This window comes from Akebia trifoliata, chromosome 1 (genome assembly GCF_017979445.1).
Source record: "Akebia trifoliata isolate Shusen 1 chromosome 1, ASM1797944v1, whole genome shotgun sequence".
In the NCBI taxonomy this organism is placed as follows: Eukaryota; Viridiplantae; Streptophyta; class Magnoliopsida; order Ranunculales; family Lardizabalaceae; genus Akebia; species Akebia trifoliata.
In genome coordinates this window covers 32,760,658-32,786,065 of record NC_141375.1, presented here as the reverse complement: position 1 = coordinate 32,786,065, position 25,408 = coordinate 32,760,658, and the positions used below count along the sequence as shown (strand labels likewise).

At 36.0% G+C, this 25,408-nt stretch overlaps 1 protein-coding gene across 1 annotated transcript; it reads left to right on the top strand.

Moving 5' to 3' along the window:
- Positions 1–562: 562 nt before the first annotated feature.
- On the top strand, positions 563–22,403 carry LOC147411868 (Transducin family protein / WD-40 repeat family protein). The gene is made up of 20 exons (XM_086453300.1): positions 563–1,691; positions 3,508–3,985; positions 5,777–5,864; positions 6,619–6,800; positions 7,104–7,240; positions 7,757–7,823; positions 9,232–9,394; positions 9,732–9,846; positions 11,881–11,956; positions 12,073–12,255; positions 13,651–13,811; positions 15,517–15,622; positions 16,539–16,749; positions 16,861–17,144; positions 17,355–17,476; positions 18,894–19,038; positions 19,157–19,249; positions 20,881–20,954; positions 21,655–21,708; positions 21,792–22,403. Exons 1-20 carry the CDS (start codon positions 667–669, stop codon positions 22,093–22,095), a joined length of 4,068 nt encoding a protein of 1,355 aa, XP_086309426.1. The 5' UTR covers positions 563–666; the 3' UTR covers positions 22,096–22,403.
- The last annotated feature ends 3,005 nt before the right edge of the window (positions 22,404–25,408 follow it).

Here is a 25,408-nt window from a genome sequence, read left to right as displayed (position 1 = left end):
TTGGGAAGTTATAATGACATGCCATAAAACTCTAAGGACGGATCAAAATTAAAAAAAAAAAAAAAAAAACATTTTTTTTTTCCTTCTAAGGGCACTCCTCCTCTTATCTCTCTTTCTCTCTCTCTCTCTCTCTCTCTCTCTCTATTTTCTTCTTCTCCTCCTCCTCCCTTTCCTCTGATTCTTCTCTCCCTCAATTCTTCTTCCCTTTGTTTTCTTCTTCTTCCTCTTATCCTCCGATCTTTCTCCTCGTCTAAGTCGTTGGAATTATTAGATGGTAAGAGAAGTGCCCTTTGACATGGAGAGCCCACAAAAATTTTCTTGATTTTTAGAGGTGCTCCTAAAAATTGAAGGGCCTTTAGAGTTTCATGGTGTGTCAATAAAATTTTCCTCCAAGATAAGAGTAAGGTTGGTTTGGTTAAAAATAATTTAACCTAGATATTAGGGTTTTTTTTTTTCTTATAAGCAAAAGATAAGGGCATTTAAATAATTTTACATGAGCCTTTATTAAAAAAAACTTAGGTCATGGAAGACAAATCATCAATTTTAAACACACAGACAGACATGTCATCAATATTGTCTTACTGTTGGTGAAGTCAACCGAATCCCATTCAAAATACCCACCATTCTTACCATCTCTCCCTCCTCTGTCCTCTCTGCAACAAAACAATGTCCGCAACACCTCGATTAGCTCACGAGACTTGGGACTGCATGCTTCCTGGTCCACCGAGCCGTAACAATGGCGGATCTGCAGACTGCACTTCTAGTGGTCTCCTCGCCTATGGTGCTGGTAGCAGCATCTCCATCATCGACACTCGATCCATGCAACTCGTTACCGTCCTCCCTATGCCCGCCCCATCATCCTCCTCGTCCTCCTCATCCTCTCCTCTCTCTCTCGCTCCCTTCGTCACCTCAATTCGATGGACCCCACAACCCCTCCGCCGCGACATCCTCACTCATGAACCCTCCAATTCACATCTAATCCTAGCCGTTGGTGACCGCCAAGGCCGTATCGCTCTTTGGGACTTCCGCACCAAACTCGTCCTCCTCTGGATGGACTTCGATCCTCCCTCGTCGTCTTCCTCCTCCTCCTCTTCTTCTGATAAATCAAAGCACGGGATTCAAGATCTATGTTGGATCCGTGCCCGACCCGATTCTTGGATCATCGCCTCCATTAATGGACCTTCTCTTCTCTCTCTTTGGAACACCTCCACTGGTCGATGCATCTGGAAATACGACGCGTCCCCCGAATTCTTCTCTTGTATTCGTCGGGATCCCTTCGATTTTCGACATTTTTGTGCGTTAGGGTTGAAAGGGTTTCTGTTATCTGTTAAGGTTCTTGGAGATGGAGAAGGAGATGCTGTAATTAGTGAGCGTCAGATCCCAATTGTGGGTGAGTCGAATGAGTTGCAGAAGCTTGAGAGAGAATCCACTGCGGCGTCTTCTTCACCTGCATTGGCGGTGTTTCCTACGTACATTGTTAGATTCTGCTTTTCGCCGCAGTGGAGGCACATTCTTTTCGTGACTTTTCCCAAGGAGTTAGTCGTGTTTGATTTGCAGTATGAGACAATTCTCTCTTTTTCTGGATTGCCTCGCGGATGTGGCAAGTTTCTTGATGTGGCGCCGGATCCTGATAATGATTTGCTCTACTGTGCTCACCTTGATGGGAAGTTCAGCACTTGGAGGCGGAAAGCGTAAGGCCGACAAAATCTGCATTGTTTTTGTTATTTCGATTTCTACTTGTTTCTTGTTCTAATCTGATTTTCATGCCTTTATATTTAATAATCCAATCTTCTACTCTAACAAAACATTGGACGTGTTTGGGGTGGAAGCGCGATAAACTTTAGAAAGAATTAGAAAATATATTTAATTAACCACCCATTTGAATGCACTAATCTGAAATACATGGTAATGGAAAATGTATCAATTATGTAGTTTCATTGTTGTAGTTAAGGAATGCATTATTTCTAAAAAATCTTTTGTGGTGATAAAAATTTGATTTTATTCTCCGTCGTACATGTCTCACCTTGAGATAAGAAATCTTTAATGACATCCAAAAGTCCCAAGGAGAATATTGCGGACAAATGTGTTAGATGACACAAAGTGATGGAGTAGAAGTTGTAATAAAAAGACTAATGAAAACTCAAAATCGGTCCATATACAAAGGGGGTTATATCATGATCAACAAAAATAGACATTATTAGACTTAATTAATAAGAATCCATAAAAGAAAATGAAACTTGCTAAAATATGGAAATAAAATAAGCAAATAAATGAGAGTAGAATAAGCCTATTTGAGGAATTTCTACGCAAGAAAGACTGATGGGCTGTTGGAGTGTCAAAGTATCCTTTGCAAGTACTTCATTGGCAAGGGGTTTGAGGCAATGAAGAAGACTGAGATACGATCGGCTTGGCATGGATTTCGAGTTGTGGATTCCCAAAAAATTCCCCACAGTTTTTAGGTTGACATTGTCAAAGTACAGTTTTTTTTTAATATCAAAATTTCATTTAGGTTTGGTGTCTTTTGTCATTTGTTAAGGAAAGGAGAGAAATGGGCTCATTTTTTAAGGAAAGGAGTCCTCTTTGCAGGATTTCATTGTATTTTTGTTGGCTTTATTGTATTTTTAGTGTAAGCTTTTCAAAGAATTTAGGGGTGTCTTTTTGAAGATTTTCTTGTAAGATGGGAGAGGGTGTGTAACTTAGAGGCAAGTTAGTTTTGTGTTTGGAGTCGTAGGGTTTTCTGGTGGTCCTTTTGCTTTCTTGTAGTTTTTGCAATTTATAATTGCATAAACCTTTCCATTCTCTAAGACTGGATTGTAGAATCGTGAAAAAGAGCTACAACACTTTACCTATTAAAAAAAGGAAGAGCTCCAACACTTCTCATCAACATGCCCATAATGTTTGAAAGAGTATGGATAAGGTGCTCATTTGGTGAGTTGGTAAAGCCTGTGAGTAGCAACACCACAAGCTTACTACTATTAAAAAAAAAATCCTCAGTCTTGGCATCAACCCACCATCCGTGTTACATGTAAAAAAGAAATGAAAAGAAAAGAAAAGAATAAAGAAATAAGTTTTCTAGGAAGAATCCTGAGGTGCCAATAACGTCTTCCATATTGTTTTAAATGAAGATTGGATCAACGCTCAGAAGAAATGAGCCATAGACATATGTTGATTGTCGAGTGATTTTACTTCACATGAATATCATGCTAACCAACATTTGCATAGGTTATTTCTGGAAATTTACTTCACATGATGAGTGTTGTTGTGAGCAACATTTATATGATTGTAATAATGATGAGGAAATGCTAAGTTGATTAGCAGCAACTTAATTTTTTTTCTGCAAAACATGGAATGTTATATTTGATTTTTAGCATGCTCGACATATCTGCCACATATCTCCGTTGAAAATTGAAGAATCAATTTTGATCTTTTGGTGTATATGTTGACTGATGGTTAAAGCACTAATTTTGTGAGACTTCATGGAATATACTTATTGGCTTATTATCGCAGAGAAGAACAGGTGTACATGATGTGTTCAATGGAGGAATTAATGCCCTCAATTGGTACAACTGTTCCTTCTCCCACCGTTCTTTCTGTCATCCTCTGCCAGTCAGAATCTACCCTTCAAAGTGTTGGGAAGCTTTACTCAGAGATAACTCATATATCGTCTCCTTCTTCGCCTGTTGTAGATTACGATACTCCTTTAGATTCTTCTGATGAATCAGTTCTTGTTTCCAACACATACTTGATCTCTATTTCTGATGATGGGGTGATATGGAACTGGCTCCTGACTGCTGAAGGGGCTAAAGCTGCTCAGAAGAATATTACAAATTCGGGCCTGGATGCTAATGTCAGCGAAGCGACAGTTCCAGAGACATATACCAACACAACAAATTCGTCTGATACAATTAAAGAATCAGAGCCTATGAGCAGCCTTCACAGTCGCCGCACTAGTTTAAGTAGTGTGAAAGGGGATTTGTCATTTAAGGTTGGTAAAGAAATACCTTCTAACATCTGTACAACATTATTTCTATGGTTCTGTCTTTCCTGGTAGCTGCATAGTAGTGTAGAAATAAAGAATGGATGACATGAATGAAGTCCAAACTGTTATATTTGCATTTTAGTTCGCGCTACCGTGGTTTATCTATTGTTATTGTAGTATTACCTTTTTTCAGGAATGTATGTTATCCAATTTCATTTGGGGATTATTTTTCCCAAAAAATAAAGAATAAAAAATAAAAAAATCATTTGGAGCACCTCATTATGGGGGATGAAGAAATGCTTTAGTAGCTGATTTTTACCCACATGAAAAATGTTATACATGAAAGTTACTTCAATTGCAACGGTATTTGGACATTCTAGGTTGAGGCGTGAAGTACATACTGAAAAAATTACGTGATGCCAAGGCAGAGGACTTTGTTAACAATTGGGAGTCTATTATTCATGGTAGCTTTATTCTTTGGAATGCTTTTACACTACTTTTGTATATTTTCTCGTCGGTATCCCCACTCTTGGGGTGAGACTATTCCCACGGTCACACACACCACCCCCTTAGAAAGTCCTACATGCAATTGGTTGAGTCGAGGGTCAACTGGACCCTAGAGGGTGGTCCCATTGCTTTGTGGGTTTCGAACACTTGACCTACCCTTCCTAAGGAGCTTATCAAGGCTCGGCTTGCCACTTGGTCAACCCCTTGGGGTTATTATATATTCTCTAATATATTAACACTATATGTCAAAAAAAAAAAAAAAATACAAGCTAAACTTTATCTCAATGACTAAGGGTTGGTTGCTTGAATCCTTTTCTGCTTTTGCACTCTATCCAGGAACATAGTCACCAAATTCGGTTACATATTGAAAAAGTTGCGATTATATCATGATTTTGTCCTTCACTGATTAAATGATGACTTTATCAATAAGTTGTAACTTTTACGAACTCTGCAATTAAATCACGGCCTTTGTGATTAAATTGGGGAACAATGAAAAAAAATGGAATTTTGGTATTCTTTTAGTAATCTGGGATATGTCAATCCTGATAAAATTTCAGCCTTCCTATTTCCTATCCGAGATAATGCACTTGTAATAGGAGATGACATTGATTAAGATAATGGTGATCACTTTACAGATGAAATGACAAAGAAGAAGGATGCAAATGAGGATGCCTTTGAATTTAATGATTTTTCATCGACTGATGAATCCAAATTTGGATTCATGGTTACAAAAAAAAATAAAAATTTATATAATTTTGAACAATATAAACCTTGAATGTGTTGTGAACCTGTAGTTTAATATGGGATTTGTTGATTTATTGTTGGAGAGTAAAAGGTTTTATCTGGGTGTGTTTTTTTTTCTAGTTCTGCTTTGTATTGCTTCTCTTTGGTCATCTTGGCCAATTTTCCTCAATAAAAGATCTATACTTAAGATTGAGGCTCTTCTCTTGATGGCTAATTGAACCAATCGCTTTGGGTATTTCTTACCCATCAATCTTAAGTAGAACTGTCATCCACTAAAAACACACACCAAGGGACCTCTCTTTAAATAAGAGCAGTTGATTAATCCATATCTAGAGTGAGAAGATATAGAATCAACAGGGCCATCCTTCATGTATGTACCATGTAATTGAGATCTCACCTATCTGATCCTTGGTGTAGTCTGACGTTATATCTAGAGTGCCATTCTCGTATTGTTTTACATGTTGTGCTCCTCCCCTTATTTCACCTTTAAAAAAAAATTTGTTTTGGTTTTCCATGGGTGTATTAAAATGTCAATCACTAATGCAGATAAGCTTGGTTGGTCAGCTGCATCTTCTTTCTTCAACAGTGACAGTGCTAGCCGTTCCGTCCCCTTCTTTAACAGCTACTTTGGCCCGTAAGTCTTTCATCGATCTCTTGTCTTGTAGGATCATGTAGAGCCTGGACCGAGTAGGACTGAGGTCCTCATTTGGGCCACTTAATGGTTTAGATTGGGTTCAATTTTTGTTTTTTTCATGATCAAAGGTTTCGAAAATGAACTGGCTCGAACTCCCAAATTTAAAATGCATTGATCAATGGGGAAAACATTTTTTTGCTAGAGATCTTAGAATTTTGTGCATCGAGATCCACATTGCACCTGATCATTTTTTGGGTGCCACATGGACTTGCAGTTCATATATATATATATATATATATGGGTCAGGTTCGCCAGCCAACAAAAAAACTAACATTGGCGGCCAATGTTTTGTCCTATATGGGTTAAAAGTTTTGGAATGGGCTGATTTTTTGTGAGGATGATCCCTATGGTGAGGAGATCATCCTCACAAAAAAGCCCATTCTGAAACCTCTAACCCCATCAAAGTGGTTTTCAAATTAACAGTCAACAATTCTTTTGCTTGTAAACCACTTTTGATGGGATTAGGAGTTTCAGAATGGGCTGATTTTTTGTGAGGGTGATCTCTATGGTGAGGAGATCATCCTCACAAAAAATCAGCTCATTCCAACACTTCTAACCCATATAGGACGAAATGTTGGCTCCCAAAGTTGGTTTTTTTCGTTGGCTGGCAAACCTGACCCTATATATATTGTTTTTCTAAATGCTAAATGGAGTATTTCGTTAATTGATAGAAGTGAGATGATTTCATGTGAAGGTGGGGGTAATAATCCTGCTGCAGCGGTTCCATTGGTTGCTTTAGGCACTCAAGGTGGGACAATCGATGTCGTTGATGTTTCTGCCAATTCTGTAGCAGCAAGCTTTTCTGTTCATAATAGTATAATTAGAGGATTAAGATGGCTTGGAAATTCTCGTCTGGTCTCATTCTCATACGTTCAGGTATGTGCAGTTGGACTTACCCTTAATATTTTGTTGAATTGCATCATCCATTCTCTCTTTTCTTGTTTTGACTTTTTCATCACCTACTAAAAGAAAAGAAAAGAAAAACTTTTGCCTCTTCCGATCCTTACTCCTCTTCTTATGAAGTTGCGTGATAATTTTCTATATTTATTCTTTTAACTTTTTTTTTTTACATCCCTTTTTTCTAGGTTTGGTGTGTTATTCTTTTTTCATATTATCTTTGTAGTCATGAATCGTGATCATTCATGGTGAGATTCATAGTCAATATTTTGATGAATTCAGGTGAATGAAAAAGCTGGAGGTTATACTAATAGACTTGTTGTGACGTGTGTTAGAAGTGGTCTTAATCGAACATTTCGCGTCCTACAAAAGCCAGAACGTGCTCCTATCAGAGCTTTAAGGGCTTCTTCATCTGGAAGGTTAACTCCCAAGCTGATATTTCATTTCATCCATTTATTATATCCATTTATTGCAAATAATTGAACCTTCTCATGATATCAGCCTGTGATTCTGAATTCCACCCGTGCATTCTTTTCTCTATATAAAGATGGAACCAATTTACCCATTTGTAGCTTAATTCATTATAAATATGAGCATTGTCTATATTTGGAAAGCTAGGTTTGTACATGGAATAATTGTTCCCCAGATATTTTGACATTCTTTTACTGTCTATTTAGTTTGTTAGGTAAGTGACATGCTTACTTGTTTCCATAACATTTCAATATCATCACCATCACCACATATGCCTTGTACTAACTATTTAGTGACATTGTTTTTCATTATATTTTTTAAATTAATGTGTATGGCATATATGATTGCCATTTTTGGTAGTTATCTTATAGGATATGTGTGTCTATTGTAGTACTATTAGTGGCTGCTGATTGAGTAGCTTGCGATGTTTTTCTTTCGGATCACTTCAAATTTATTTGTGGCAGGTATCTTCTCATTTTGTTTCGTGATGCTCCCGTGGAGGTCTGGGCTATGACAAAGAGTCCCATAATGGTACATCAGCTCTTTCTCTCTCTCTTTGCTTTCTTACAGGAAGCCATCTTTTAAAAACTAGGCACTTTCATAAAATGCCATTATTGTGGAGTTTTTTGTTGTTGTTGTATTTGGTTCTTTTAGTTCAAATAAATCTTTTTTGTTGCAAGTATATCTAGTGATTGATGGGTTTGTTTGAAGCCTTTAGTGACGTTAGTTCAACTACAAATGACTTTTTAAAATGCAATTTAAAGTCCATTAATTTCATAGATGCCATAATCTAGTTCAAGTGTCATTAGGTTTATCTTTCGGAGAGGCTGCCGTTCCTTCATTTCTGCAGTTGTTAATCTCATTATGTCATGTTTTGCATGAGGCTAACTACTTCTTTCACAGTAGGAATAGTTGGTACGTTTCAGGGCAATAATGAGTTTGAACATTGGTCTCCTCTAAGCATGGATCAAAGCAGGAGCGGAGCCAGGATTTTTCCCACATGGGGGCAACTAAGTGTGGAAAATTTTCGGAGGGGGTAACTAAGATGGGGGAAATTTTTGTGGGGGCAATAGTGGATTTTTTTATCTGCTGCTGTTACCTGTCGCAATAGCTCATAAATCCTTATAAAGTTTGAAAATTCTTGTGGGGACAAGTGCCCCCTCTGTAAATCTAACCCTTGATCAAAGTTTTGTTCCCTTTCAGAATGTTTAAGCCACAACAACATTCCCATTTTTTGATGTTCTGAACAAAATGTGATGTGTTTTGAAATTATGGATTTATCGCAATGTTTCTGAATGTTTTGTGACCGAAACACATTGGTATACCCCCAAAAAAATCTTTTGCTGAAATTTGAATGAATCACAATGTTTCTGTTCATTTCAGAGTGCTTCACTAAACATACCTTCACATATCGGTATGTACAAGAACAATTCTTTTACTATTATATCACAATTGCATACTTGGAGAACAGTAAGAGTGAGTTATAGAGTGAACTTGAACCATTGATGGAATGATCTGAAACCAAACAGAGACAATACGATCATGTTCTTGCTTCGTTGCTTCTGAACCTTCTTCTCATCCATCTAATCTCGTTGAGGATTGTAAACCCAATGATACTGAGTCAACGATGATTATAATCTCAAGCTCCCAAAATTCTCATTATCAAAGCCAATTCAAACTTTGGCACTAGAGACATTAATCATACCCAACTTAATTGATTATCTAGCTTGAACAATCATGTACAATCTTTGATGTTATAGTTCTTTTCTCCAAGAGGGAGGGAGGGAAATAAGAACTGTTTATTTTTAAATCTTACATGAGAAGTTCATTCTAGTTTTCTTTTCACCCGCCAGTAAATTAGCTTATACATCCAATATATTTTTCTTTACCGATTATGCTTTTTTCCTAAATATTTTCCATGCTTTACTTCTGTGTATAGCTTAGATCGTTAGCTCTTCCATTCACGGTGTTGGAGTGGACACTTCCAACTGTACCACGACCAGTTCAAAATGGACCTTCTAGGCAATCATCATTTTCGTCTAAAGACCGGATGGCACCAGCTTCTGTAGCTTCCCCTACTAAAGCATCTTCGGCAGATTCTAGTGAGCTTATTTACTAAGACTTTTTTCATATATTTGGTCTTTATTTTGACCATCAGTTGATTTGACTTTATTTGCACCAATGCTTTCCCAAATTGTTCAAATAAGCTACAACATATAAGTAATTATGATTAAAGTTTTGTCTCAGTATTCCTTGGCCAAAACGTCTCGCTTTTGCCTGAGGCCAAAATGAAACATTGATCCCGGGACATTCATTGTTTCGGGATTGCATTGGATTGTCTCAGTCGAGATGGGTCTTGTTTTTCTCAGTTGATTTTAAACCATGGAAGTTTTTCTTCCTAGTGAGTTTTGAACCTTGGAAGTAATTATCACTTTGCAGAGTCAGCAAGCTCAGAGGGACCTAGTGATGATACTTCTGAAAGTTTTGCATTTGCACTAGTCAATGGCGCACTTGGTGTTTTTGAGGTTCATGGGCGAAGGATTCGAGACTTCAGGTATATCATTTTTTCCGCTTTTCGAATACTATGATTTCCTCTCATTGTGAGTGCCAAAATTGGTGGTGGTGTTATTAGTTTATGTTGGGTGCCAAAATTATATCCCATTGTTTCTTATTCCAATAATTTCGTTTGCATGTTTTGCTACTGTATCAGTGTTTTGAGTGGGTACAGAGCTCCTTTAGAGAGAAATCACCTGACGCAGAAAGACACTCGAGGGTTCTTGGGCCAAAAATTAAAAAGTATGTGGTGGGCTGGTGGCTCATCCAGGGCATCAACACTTGTCTTTGATTCAAACGAGGCGGCTTTTGAATTAAAAAACTGTAGCCTAGTTCTCTTTTATTTTGATAGATAGAATAAATTTATTAAAGGAAAAGTGAAAAGGGGGTTGAGATAGCCTACCAAATACAAGCCTGACCAACATGGGAATGCATACTACTAGATCTACACATTGAATCCCATCTAAAAATAAAATCTTGAAAAAAGGTCCTTTTGAACTCTTCTCTAAAAAGATTACACCAAAGGATAGAAACCCCAACGTCGAGACAATCACTTCCTGAAGTGTGCTCCTTCCCCTCAAAAGGTTATGTTGTTCATTTCCTTGCATATGCCCCAACATACCACAAACGGGATTAGATAACAAAATATCTTTTCTTTGTGCAAGAAAGCTTGAACTTGCCAACTTCGAAATAATTGAAGGAGTATGAAAAGTACTAAGATAAATGGAACAAAGATAGGGAATGAGACCATAATTCTGAAACAAAAGGACTATGAACAAGCAAATGGTTTATAGATTCCCTACTTGCTAGGTTCTAGATAAATATTAAGAAGTATAAATAAGAGTTATATAAACAAGTTAATGATGATCAGTTTGGAAATATTTTACAAGTAACAAACTGATAATGATGATCAGAATTGAATAAAATATCATAATATTAAGGAACCAGGAACTATTGTGGCATTTATCATTTGGTTGGCTGCCAAAAAGAAAAACAAGTAGTTGACAATCTTGTGGGATTATTTTTAGTAACTATCATGGGTTGTGCAAATCCAATGGTGAATTAGTCAATCATAATCACCAGTCAACCATATTCTTATTCATTGCCCCTTCTCCTATTTCATTTGGTCCCACTTTGTGTCCCTTTTTAGTGTTTATTGGATTTTCTCGTATCTGTTTTGAACATTTTTCAGAGTTGGCTTGCTTTGACTTTCAAGAATAGAGAAAGATTTATGGAGTTTGTGCCCTTCGTTGTTTGTTAGGGCATTTGGAAAGAAAGGAAATAAAGAGTTCTTTGTGTGAAGAAGCGTTTCCTTATTGAGGTCATCATTAGCATTCTAGGTTCATGTTTTATTGGTCTGACCCAGCTCTTAGTCTGAGTTTCTGACAGTTAATCGGGAAACATGAATTGCAACTCTTGTGAAATAAGATATAGAGCCTCTAAAAATTGATTGTGTGGTAAACTGGAGGAACTAAACCTTCAAAACTGGAAGAGTATTTTGGTATGCTCAAAACTCAGTCTATGGTTGTTTTTTTTTTCATGTTCAGGGAATGTAATTCACTCTCTCGTGCTTCCCTAAGGGCTCACATGTTCTGGGAGGCTATATCATTAGATCTTTGGATGAGTCATGGGCCAAAGAATGACTCATTAAGAGTTCGTCTCAGCTGTTTATGCATGCATACGTTCTTCTAGGCTTGTCTTTTCAATCTCTTTGTATTTACGAATTTTCATTACTGGTGTAAACTCTTTTTTGAGCTCAAAGGTGCATTTATTGAAGAGTTTGTTTTTAAGTGGGAGTCTGTGTGCTCCAGGTAGCATTCTTCTTGCTTTTTCTTTGCTTTTATGTCGGTCATCTTAACTGCTTTTGTACATCATTCTCTTTTTCTGAATAAAGTTATACTTACAAAAAATAAAAAATGAAATACTGGCCTTGTAATATTTATGAATTATCTACGTGAGCTTCCAAGTCCTAGTTAATAATTTGATTTTCTAGTGTCATCTCATGAAAGCTCGGTGCGTTGTTTCCTCCTTTCAGGCCAAAATGGCCATCTTCTTCATTTGTTTCATCGGACGGATTAGTTACCGCGATGGCATATCGTCTGCCCCATGTAGTATGTATCACATATTTTGGGTATTGTTGATTCTCATTGAGAGTTTTTCCAGTAATATGATATTTTATGTTGAAAAGCTTGTCATTTCTAGATAGTAATTATTTTATTGCTTTTAGGTTATGGGAGACAGGTCTGGTAACATTCGTTGGTGGGATGTGACAACTGGATATTCTTCCTCGTTTAATACTCATAGAGAAGGAATCCGAAGAATCAAATTTTCGCCCGTTGTTGCTGGAGACCGTAGTCGGGGGCGTATAGCTGTACTGTTTTATGACAACACATTCGCTATTTTTGATCTTGTAAGTATAAGAAATATGGACATTGAAAAATCATTAATTTTGTTTGTTACAATTTCTTGATTTCTTAGGCTTATTTGCCCCAAAATTAGAAACGAGGATCAAATGCTACTTCTCTTATGAATCATTTCTCTTATGTTATTTTTTGGTTGTTGATTGTTGGAATTCTATGATCCAATGACTGGTGATTGTAGCGCAGGCATGCATAGTACATGTGATTAACATAAGAGCTGTATTTTGGTTTGCAACGAATAAAATTGTTAGTTTGATTTCTGCTACAATTAAGTTGTTTAGGTTTCAGTTATGTTAAAGGTCAATTCAAATTTAGAATAGCAGTTGGGCAGTTATGAGTTGGCTATAAAAAAAATTTAGAAATGGTGAATGATTGATTTAAAAAAAAAGTTGTTGCAACTTCAAGGTTGATTCCCTTTCAGTTCTAATAATCCTACTCTGATTTATTTAAATCTGAAACAGTAGTATCGTTAACATTACAATTTCTGAGGATCATAACAGTTGGTATTAGTGCCAACTAAGTGGAAAATCAAATGGTAACCAAAAAAGAATCGGATCAAGAAGCTGGAAACTATGGGATCAGTTTGGAAATATTTTTGTTGCATTTGTCCATCAATTGGACGGTATTGGCAGCTTAAATGCAGAATATGCACACACAAAAAAAAATAAGGGTTCCATCAAACAATATTTATGTCAGGCCAATTCTGGTTAACCTAATCATAAATACATCTGCTCAATGATATGAGAGGTCCACAACATCCACCCTTGTACCAGTTTATCACGCTTAGTAGTACTTTTTCTTTACATTCAAATCCTTGACAATGCCCGGGTCTATTTAGCTTCTTTCCATCTAGAAAATGAAGCCATCTAATGGGTTCCTGGCTAGAAAATTGTATTAGTTGCCACAACGATTGAAAATTTCTATTTCTAGGCATATAAACCCCCAAATTTAATATTTATCTTGTAGATTGAATAACTGATAGAATCGATTTTTATCTTGTCTTCTTAATTCTAATCATCATACTCTAATTTATTGATTTTGAAACAAACTTGACCACTCAAAAGTAGGAATTTGGTATGTGATTTCCTTGACGGTTGTGACAGCTACATATTCTGCTTCATACTATTTCAGCCTAGACTGGAACTAAACATTATAGAGACAGTCGGTTTTCCTCTTGGTTGAGACAATGCCTCAAGACGAGGTTTTAATCCTTGATGTCAGTCAAGAATGGGACAATTACCAAAAACACACTATATATTTGGAGCATGGCTTGTCGACTGCTACAAGTTCAAAATAGATTCAATTGGACAAATATTTCTTGTTCCAGTCCTTCAAGATGATTTATTTGACTAATATGAATTTTTTTACTTGTTCTAATTTTGCAGGATTCACAGGATCCTTTAGCTAATTCTCTTTTACAACCTCAATTACCTGGAACCCTTGTATTGGAACTCGATTGGTTGCCCCTGCGAACAGATAAAAATGAACCACTGGTTTTGTGCATTGCTGGAGCAGATAGTAGCTTTCGCCTTATTGAGGTTAATATGTATGTAACATTATTCATATGAGTACATCACCCTCACCCCCCCCCCCCTCCCCCCCCCTTTTCGTCATTTTCTATGTTTACATTTGAAAGTACAATAAGGGTATGTTTTTGGATGTGTCATAACTAAATGCCTCTTCTGCCAGGAATTTCCAGGCAGAATCTGTTTAATGGAGAGATTATATAGCGTGCTTTATGGTATCTTAATACAAATATGAAAAAAAAAAAAATGAAGTTTTGTTTGAATTGAAGGTGATTCCTAAGTTACGAGGAAGTATATTTGAAGAATGCAACATCTGACCTCAATATAGCTGTTAATATTTTAGATTGTTTCCGATCTTTGACTGGAAGAGCAGTATCTTATATTTTACTTCATAGTTTGTAGGAACTAAATGTTAGTTGAAGTTATATTTTACATGCCATAAATTTCATGAATTTATTTTAGTGAATTTGATTGTAACATTAGTTTGGCACTTAGACATTGTCTTCATTTTAGATGTATTTTATTTTGTTTGTTTCATTTTAATTGTTTGATCAATCATATATCTACAGATATATATTGGCTTCACTAGTTAACACTTGAAATCGGTCAAAAATGTTTATAAATATATGTCAACCAAATACGCTTCTTCCCATGATATTAAAAGTTTAGCTGCATTTTTGTCGAACTTAGCCCAATTTGGTTGATTTATAACTTGGCCAAATGATGCTTATTTGTAATATTTCAGAACTGTTTATGACTGGAACATTGAAACATATGAAAAGTGTTTAAGAACAGATTTTCTCCCACCATTTTTTCCTCATTTGCTTGCTTTTGGGAGCTTTTCAAAAAATAGTCTCTCCTTTTAAGGGTTCTTGATTCAGAAACAACTTGTAGGGATATAAATTGTTGTGGTTTTCAGAAGCTATTAGGTTCTGGATTGGAGCTACCAAAGGCTAAAAATATTAAGTATAAAATGCTGTTAGAAGTCATCAACAGGAAGAGAAAGGTAAACTGAAGCTTACTAGTTAGAAGTGGGTTCTTGCGGTATGAGAAACGTAGGTACTTAAAAAGTTGGAACCAAATTCCATACAGTTTTGTAAAGGACTTCTTAGGAAGCACTTCTCGATAGTTAGAGCTGTTTCATTTCAGGGTATTTGATTTCATCCCAAAACATTTGGTATTTGGCCTTCTCTCCTAATTTCAATGTTCTTTATTCTTCAACGAGACTATCAACAAAGTTGTTCTAGAACTATTGTTTTTGCTCAGTTGTTCTGATCACAATTTGACGAAATGTAAGAAATATAGGTTTCTTTTCTTTTTTATCCTTCTGATGCCCACATTCTCTGATTACTCAAAACATTTTCTTTTACTCTTTTTGCAGCAACTTTGATGCCAGTAACTCATAGAGGGTTAAACCTGACATTATCATGTGGACTTAAGTAACGACCATTATGACATGACAAGTCTAACATGTACTTTGTTTATGCTGAATTGATATCTCCACAGAGCTGAAGTATGATGTTAAAACTATTTAAATTGATTACTGTTACATAGCTTGTTCTTGAGCTACATAGAGTAAAATATTCTCAATAAAATTATTATTTGCAATTTATCGATTGACGTTGCTTTCAAATGTTCTCAGTTTGCTATAAATGATAAATTTATAAGGGATGTTCGAGGATTTGGCATAGTTAACTATAATAATTTTTCCTTCTTTTTATGCAGTAATGACAGAAAATCCATTTCAGTTTCCCAGCCAGGAGCTATTAAAGAGAGATTCCGGCCAATGCCCTTATGCTCTCCCATTCTAATTCCTACACCACATGCCTTGGTAATTGTTCCTTTATGTACCACCATCTCCTCATATTACAATTCCAACAATAAATTGCATTATCTTCTTCTGCAAGGGATTCCGTTGCAGCTCAATAAGCTAATGAAACATTGGAAAAGTATTTATTAGATTTAAATTATATAATAACACCACAGTAGTTATAGGGTTTTTAATATTGTTGACATATATTACAATGGATCCCGACACATATCAAGATACATGTGGTAGTGTCACCCTTATTTTATTGAGTTATAGAAAAGATGATTTAGAGTGTTGGTCTCCACCCTCCATATTCTAACTTCCTTAGGTAAACACATTATGGTCATTCGACAGTCTTTCCTCTTATTAATCTAGTTATATTGATCAAGCTGTTGAATAGCTCTACTATGCATGTAAATGTTTTCTTGTACTTTTGATATACATCTTCATTTTGGTACATTTTTAACACATTTATGGATGTGTCTGTCTCTCAGAATTCCCAAAGGTACTGTGACAGACAACTCGTACCTATATTGGACACAAACATGTATCCATGTCATTGTAACATAGATCTTAAGGAAATTAATGACTATCACATAATTTCATCAATACTTATTCATTGATTGTCAACTGAATTAAAACATGCAGACCTGTAAACATACATAAATGCACACTCATTTCAATCTCTAAAAATAGCAGCACTGCATTGGTCTTAAAGATGAAATGCAGAGCTTGGAGATGGCAAAGTTTCATCTCAAAGATGAGATGCAATATGTTGATATACTGTTGAACAAGGAGTTTGTGGTTGGCTAGAGCGTGATTGATAAAAAACAGGAGATTGTGGGTTACATCACAACTTATCCACGAAAAAAAATCTTTGAGAATTATATAGTTTCATCATGTAATCACTCATTGGATTCACTGTCCCCCACTGCAGGCATTGCGGATGATCTTGCAATTAGGTGTAAAGCCCTCTTGGTTTAATACCTGTAGTACAACTCAAGATAGGAACCCTTACCAAATTCCTGGGATTGATTCATCCAGCAGAGACCTTCGAAGCTACATGATTGATTCACTTCTTCCACCTGTTGGAGACTCTGTGGTGCCAGAGTTGCTCCTCAAGGTGTTAGAACCATACCGGAGAGAAGGTGGGTTTTCTGTGCCTTCTAGATGGTGGTTCTTCTCCTTTAGTTTTATATGAAGGCATAGCTTTCTATTTATGTGGATATTCCTACCAATTCTATTTTTCCCTTTTCAAGGTTGCATACTTGATGACGAGAGAGCAAGAATATATGCTGCCGTGGTAAATAAAGGTTCTGCTGTGAGGTTTGCCTTTGCCGCTGCAGTCTTTGGTGAATCATCAGAAGCACTTTTCTGGCTACAGTTGCCTCGTGCTCTGACCCATTTGATAAAGAAATCAGCTAATAAGTCTCCTCAGAAAGCTACCGAGTCAGCATTTCCAGACATAGGAGACACATCTACACTATGTAGGATAACATCGAAAGGAAAATCAATGCCAGGAAGGGGGAACAAGGATAATGTGGTTAGTCATTTTATGTTTGTTAAAGTTCTGCATCTCTATTATTTTCCAAATTCTTATTCTTCGTAAGGAAGTATTAGTTCTATCTTATACAACTTTATAACTCTGAAGAGTCTGGCACTCATTTATGCTCAAAAGCTGTAATATCAATGTGTTTCCCGTAGCTACTTCATTCCATTTTCATCATTCAAAAGTTGTCTATATGGTTGACAGGGCTATGGTCGACTTAAGTTGATGGCCTTTGAGCAAGAAGAGCTGTGGGAAAGTGCCAATGAGCGTATACCCTGGCACGAAAAGTTGGAGGGAGAAGAGGCAATTCAGAATCGTGTGCATGAGTGAGTCTTCTCTGATTTTAGTTTATGGCTTGTTTTTTAGCCAAATCTCTGATATGGCATTAGATGATTATATTTTCAGGCATTCGTTTTTTTTTTTTTCCTGATTGGCAATTTTTTAGGCACTTTCCCAACAGTGCTCTATTTGTCACTCTTAATCTCCTAGTGCCCAAACCACCATTCGCTTTTGGAAAACACCACCTAATTTTACTAGGCGATGTTTATGAGATTCCCCACTATCATACCAGAAAACTTGCCTGAACAATATTTTTTTTACTTCTTTTAATATATATATATATATATATGGGAGTGGTTCAGCAGCCCTAAAGTTTGCCAAACATTTTTCAAAACATGGGTTAGAGGTTTTGGAATGAGCTGATTTTTTGTGAGGATGATCTCTATGATGAGGAGATCATCCTCACCAAAAATCAGCCTATTCCAAAATTTCTAACCCCATCAAAAGTGATTTACAAAAATTGGATGGTCCACGATTCTTCAATTTGTAAACTAGGGTTAGAAATTTCAAAATGAGCTGATTTTTGGAGAGGATGATCTCTTCACCGTAGAGATCATCCTCACAAAAAATCAGCTCATTCCAAAGCTTCTAACCCATGTTTTGAAAAATGTTTGGCAAACTTTAGGGCTGCTGAACCGCTTCCTATATATATATATATATATATATATATATATATTTTTTTTTTTTTTTTCTCCCCATCAAAGCAGGCATATAAAACACGGACAAAAAATGCATGAGTACTCTAATAGCAGCTTTTTTTAGCAGGGACCATTCCCCTCCTCTACCTCCTTGAAAAATATCTAGCCTCCACAATGAAAATCTTCTATTCACCTTCTCAATGGGTGGATCTCATATAGCCTTTGATTCATGGTAAGCCCTGGATATGAGCAAATCTCCTGTAGTCTTCCCCCATCCCAATCAAACAACAAGCTTTTGCTTAAATTAACCATCGAACTAGAAACCGCTTCAAAACAACATAGAAGACCCCAAAGATACCACATTCTTGTATCTGGTAGTTGTGTAAATATATATATTTGGATACAGTGGTATTCCTGTAGACAGCAGTCCCTGGTACTGTATTTGGGCTTGTGCCCAGTCCATAGACATTGGGCCTTATCCGACAGACTAGTCCACTGGGCATTGGTCCGACCCACACAGGCAAAGTTTGCCGGGTAAGTCAGGAGGCTTTGGAGGATCAAACACATGATCAGGGGCAAGCCCTTGCTAGTGTCTTACCATCTAGTAGTTGTGTTAATATTAGTTGGATGGATTCCATGATATTGAGGCACGCTTGTTCATTAGTTTGATCATGTCATTGTAGTCCTAGCAGGTATTAATTGGGGTGTAGTTGTTATGGTATCTCATGAATGGTGATCATTTACTGTGATGATTTTTGACAATCAGGCTTGTGTCGGTTGGGAACTTAGAAGCTGCGGTGACTTTACTACTTTCTACCCCTCCAGAGGGCTCTTACTTCTATGTGAATGCTCTACGTGCAGTTGCGCTTTCCTCTGCTGTGTCAAGATCTTTACTTGAACTTGCTGTTAAGGTTGGTTTTAGGAAAAAGCATACCCACTCGTTTCAGTTTTACTATATTAATTATTATTTAAATTTCTTTGTTTACCTTTTCATTTAACTTTGACTACTTCATTATGTATATTGTATAGGTTGTTGCAGCCAATATGGTGAGAACTGACAAGTCATTGTCTGGCACCCATCTTCTATGTGCAGTTGGAAGGTACCAGGAAGCTTGTTCTCAGGTTAGTTTATCTTGTTGAAGCTATCTGTACATCGTTTATGCTACTTATTCTATGATCCAATTTAAGTGGGTTGCCTTCACTGCTAAGGTTGTTTGTACCAATACCTATTGTTGACTGCTAGCTGATTTTATAATTAGTCACAGTTATTCAAAATAATTGCTTTTTCATGGACTAAAAATTGTTTTGGCTATGCATTATTCAAGTTGAGGACCATAACTTTACAAACACGAGAAGCTTAATAATTTTTCTTCTTGTCTGGGCACTTCATTTCAAGTTGAGGACTTCTCTTTCTTGTTGATTAATTTGTAATTTTATTTCATGCAATGTGACTTTGATGGGAATTGCTCTCAGAATTCAATCATATAGGGAATTGCTCTCAGAATTCAATCATATAGTTCTTCCATGGCCATGCATCTAACAATATCTTGCTTCGATCTGGATCACATAACAAACCAATCAAGTGAGATGATCTTAAGATGCTTGTGTAAATCCAGCTGCTAATTTTGGCTGATATTTTCCAATATCCTTGTGGTGGGGTACGACTCGTATGAGGCACTCTTCATTTTATGGTTTTCTTGGGAACAAATCCCGCTGTGTACTGGCTGCACTCTGCCTGTACTGCTTGGTCTCCTCCCCCTCCCCCCGATCTGCTGATGTCAGCTCACGTTGCCACACAATATTTATATTAAAAAAAAAAAAAAGGAAAAAAAGATCTGATGTTCTGGATTCATTTGTTCCAAATTTCTTATCACAGGTGATAATATTAGTAATGTGAACTTTCTTTTGGGTACTAATGAAGCTTATCTAGTTCACCCTGTTTCTTTTCTTTAATATTACTCAAAATGGAAGCCACATCCATTAGGGAAATAGATTTCTCTATGTACAATAAAGCACTATTTAAACCCTGATTGGCAAGAGGATATCTAAGTCGTCACAGAAATATTTTATTATGAGCAAAAAGTTGGCATATAGAAGTTAAAAAAACCCCTTCCCCCCCACCCACCCACCCACCCACACACACACACCAATCTAAAAAAAAAGTAGTAAAACCTTCTACATCATTTGCATTAACATTGATTTGCTGAGCAAATACATTGACACAGGTCGGAATTGGAAGTCGTGCCTTCTAGTGGAATTTCGTTATTTTTTGTGTGTTTCTGCTCTAGATGCCATGACTTTTGCTAAGGTTGTGGTGACTAGTGATAGTGTGAGCAATCAATTGGTCAATCAGTTGATCCATCATGTTCATCACAAATCTCCTGATCATATAGTGTGGTTGCAAATTTTAACTCGGCTTCTTAGCGTGTTTCAGTTAGAGGCCCAATTTTGTGCTGGAATGGGCAACAGCTGGTTCCAAAATTTTCAATTGTTGTCGACAACCAGAAATTGTTTGTTTAATATGGCGTTGACATATTTAATCAACGTTTAATTGAAAGAAATTAAGTAAAATTTGTTGCTTTTTTATTTAGACGTAGATTGTATAGACTTAAATGGCTTACAGTAGGTTTAATGATGGTTGTTGGAACCATGGTAGTAGTCATTACTACATATGATGTGAACCTCATCGTTCTGTTATGCTTAAATCATTTTCTTTATGAGCTGCTATTTCATGATTTCTCTCTCTTCTGCAGCTGCAAGATGCTGGTTGCTGGACAGATGCAGCGACTTTAGCTGCGACACATTTACAGGGATCTGATTATGCAAGGTTTATCTCCATTTCTTATCATATGAGAAACCGATATCACATATTAGTCTATGATATGCAGATAATTGACATGCCAAGCATACCCATATTGGCATGATACATAATAGCGTATACTGCGTGCCTTTTTTACATTTATTATTGTAATATTAGTTACATTTTCAACTCCTAAAAATTTCCTCAATAGTTTCTTTATTTCCATGGAAGTTTGGTTAATTTCCACTCTGATCGAAACATATCTACAAAATATTTCCATTTACCTACTGAACGAAATTTGGTACATTGGTTGTTGACAAGACAAACAAGAAAATCATCGGGTTAATAAAATAACTGCGAAATAGAAATGAGAAATTGTATAGTACAAGTATCCTTGTATTATCAAATATCGTATCATGTCAATGCAGGTACGGTCATCATACCAAAGTATTTGGGTACCATTATAGTGTTCATTGAAGGTTTTTTGTACTGGTTAAAAAAATATTGAAGTTTCCATTTCCTTCTCTTCTTGGTCCATTTTATATTTCTGCTGGATACAAGCATCTGTTTCGCATTGGAAAGGTCCTTTTTGTTCTTGGACAACAATATGTGGTGATAAAATTGTAATTATATAATATAGATGATCAGATCAAGTAAACCGGTCTCGCAATAAGAAAAGTGCATAGCCATAATTATTAGGTTTTGATGATTTTTGCTGACTCTGCAGGGTCTTGCAGAGATGGGCTGATCACGTTCTTCACACCGAGCATAACATCTGGAGGTACCTGTTCTTACATTCTTTTTATGCAAACCACATATTTCTTCTTTCTAAAGCTTAACTCTTTCCTTGACTAAATTACGCAGGGCTTTGATTTTATATGTAGCAGCCGGTGCATTGCAAGAGGCGTTGGCAGCATTACGTGATGCGCAGCAGCCAGACACAGCTGCCATGTTTTTACTGGCTTGCCATGAAATCAATGCAGAAATCACCACCAAAACAGGAAATTTGGACGAGGTGTCAAAGCCCTCTGTTGGAGACAAGCAATCCTTTGTCTTGCCCCGCTTGAATCCAAACAATGAAGATGTGATTGCTGTCAGTGAGTATTATGGGCAATACCAGAAGAAATTGGTTCATCTTTGCATGGATTTACAACCACTTTTCGATTGATTCTCTTCTGGGATAACATCCACATCAACTTCTAAACTCCAAGGACTACTGGCTTTCTCGTCATAAAGAAGCTCCTTATCTCAGTGGCAAACCCATCCGAGTCAGGTTGTACCTGATGATTCTAATACCTGAAATCAAATCCAAATGTATGCAGCTCTTATGATTGCAGCTGTTGATGTCACTTGTAAAAAAAATATATGTATCATTCTGAGGAGGATGTAGATGTATTGTTGATTTTAAAATGATTTTGTAGCAATGTAACTGTAAGTCTGAATCTTGAAGTTGAAGTATAAATTTGGTTTTGGTTCTGTATGTCTGGCCACAAGTAATAATGACAAGTTCTGGATTAGTAGATCAAATTGGGGACAATTCTGTTAGGTGCTCATGATGGAATATGTTTGTTATTCAATCATTCCTAATATGTCCAAAGATAACTTCCAAACAATGCTAAGTATTTGAATGATAAGGCTTTAATGAATTCTATTAGACTGCCACTCTCACACGGAGTTGGGCATTCTTCAATTCTCACTCTCATTCAATTTTTTTTTGTGGTCTTTTTTTTCTTCTTAAAATAGATAGAGATGTTGATGTGTTTAAAAATAATGATTATGACAACTATTATACAACAATATTGTGTCGAAAATCAGCATATTTGGTGGTCCTGGTCCTTGTTTGGTGGAGCTACTCGTACGTCCCACGATGGGTGCAATTCAAATAAATTGGAAGGGAACACAGATTGAGACTTGTGGGATCCACACCGATGCCAAAAATCTTTGATTCTCAGTTTTTAACTTAGAACGATGGGTTGCAATTCAAATAAATTGGAAGGGAACACAGATTGAGACTTGTGGGATCCACACCGATGCCAAAAATCTTTGATTCTCAGTTTTTAACCTTCTAAGTTGTAACAAGATTGTCGACATAGGTGTAATCTGTGTGGTTGTTTCAATTTCATACATACAGAAAATGAATGACTATTATTTACTTTCGACGCCACGATGACGTTTACATTTGCACCTGAGAAAACCTTGACCAAGAAAAACTCATAAAATGCCAAACTTTATAATAATTCAAAGTGGAAATTATGTAGAGCTATGTCTATCAATATTCGAACCAATAAGTCAATATTCTTTCCATTTAATTAGACTTCTTATAAAGAAACCAAAAAAAAAAAAAATTTGCCTTAAGATCTTAGTCTCACTTTATCGGATTATTTTTAAATATTATTTTCTAGGACTTTTCACGCCTCAACCAACCATCAACAAGACCGTTAGGATTTGAAGAAACTCTGATTTCCTAGAGATCAGCCCCAATCTTCTTCTTTGTTTTTCCTACATATATACATTTTGTTTGGAATCCCTAACATCTATACGTCAAGATACTGTCCCGTTCTTAGTGCTGATATTCTGATTAGAAAGTCTTTGCTCGCTCAATACTTGACTGACGTGGTATGAATATAGAATTATAGATTTTTTCTTGGGATACACAATTACACATCTCCATAAAGATGAACAGTTGTGTATCCCGATGAAAAATATCTATGGTTCCATACTTTTTTCATGTCAGCCGAGTATTGACCGAGTGAAGATTTTCTAATTTGGATGTCATTATTCTTCTATTTATTGTTCATACAGTGGTTGAATAAAAGGTTGTGACTTATGAGAGTCCAAACAAGATAAGCTTTTGACTAAATCGTACAAGCGTTTTTGTTAAGGTACATGCTAGAATTAGGGGTGCAACTTGATCTGGTTCAAATTGAGAATCGAACAAAATCGATACCTTGGTTTGGTTCTGTTTGGAATAAGTTGTGATTCGATTCTAAATTACAAAAATGGATAATCGATCAATTTGATTCAGTTGTCGGATCAAGCTTGTATAGAATCGAGAACCGAACCCTTGTGCAATGAATAAATATATATGTATATAATAATTATTATTATAAATTATTTTAGGAGTTAAGATATATATTAATGATTTTTTATGGATAAATTAGTGATTATTGTATAGAAATTTATGTTCATTATATGTTTGTTTTTTCATTAAAAAATATTACTTATAATTTATAGAATATTAACAATCCGTGAACTAAATCAAATCAAACCAACTATAATTTGGTTTGGGTTGGTTTGATTCAAATGGAATTTGATTCGGTTCTAATTCTTATTTAGTGAACCGACCTATGTTGATTCAATTCCAATTTGACCTCAAATCAAACGAAGTTGCACCCCTAATTAGAATAATGATAAATGCACACGGTTTTAGTAAGCGGTTGACGTAGCAAGGTCACAGAACCACACATCTATTTCATGGGGACCAAAATCGCATGCATTCATCACGACTCTACACGTTAAGATGGATTAAATACACTTTGAAAATAAGCATTTGAAGGTATTTTTGTTAGAAAATTTTTATTTGAGGGCATTATAGTAGGAAAACATTTTTCAAGATGTATTCTAATTCTAATATAATAAAATTAATTTTCGTCCGTCTTTAAAGTAGACGGCTACTTCAAAATTTTGAAGGAACCCTCCTAGTTACAAGACATGTGGCATTTTGAATTGTTTCATGCCACTACATTTCTTTTAAAATTTAGAATACCTTCTTCGATATGCCACGTGTAATCTAATGGTAATTTTTTTTCTCTATCTGTCACTCTCGCCTCACCAAAATCGCATGCATCTTAATATTTCTTGATAGATTATCAGCCCATCAGATCCCTTCGCTGGACACTCAGTGTTCAACACGTTTCCACACTAGCATTTTCCTTAAAAACATCTCCAACTTTTCGCACTAATTTTGGTGGCTATTATAGGAAGGTGTACTAAACCCGTGAGTTCATAAGTAATTTTCTCTTTTTGTCCACACTGCATTAAAACAACACTCATGAGTTAGGTTGGATTGTTGGACTATATATATATATGGAGTACTGTTTGGAACACGTATTCAACGCTCTCTAAAATATCAAGATATTAAATTCAGTTTAAAAGACTCTCAATTGTAAAATTGCAATATATCGATTCTGTCCTTCTGACGTGATGGTGCACTCATAATCATAAATACTTTTTTTAGACGTATCTCGATGAAAGCATTAATGATTATGTGTACACCACCACGTCAGAATGTATAATTAATGTTACTTCAGTATTGTCCTTTACTTAATCGAATTATTATGAAGTTGGGTAGAAAAATCTCCAAAATTTTGATTAGATAAATAAATTGGTGAATCATCAAATTAAACAGTAATTTATTTCTCATAATTTGTTGAAATTATATACTTCAACCTCGATTTTATTTTTTTCAACATTTAAATCAC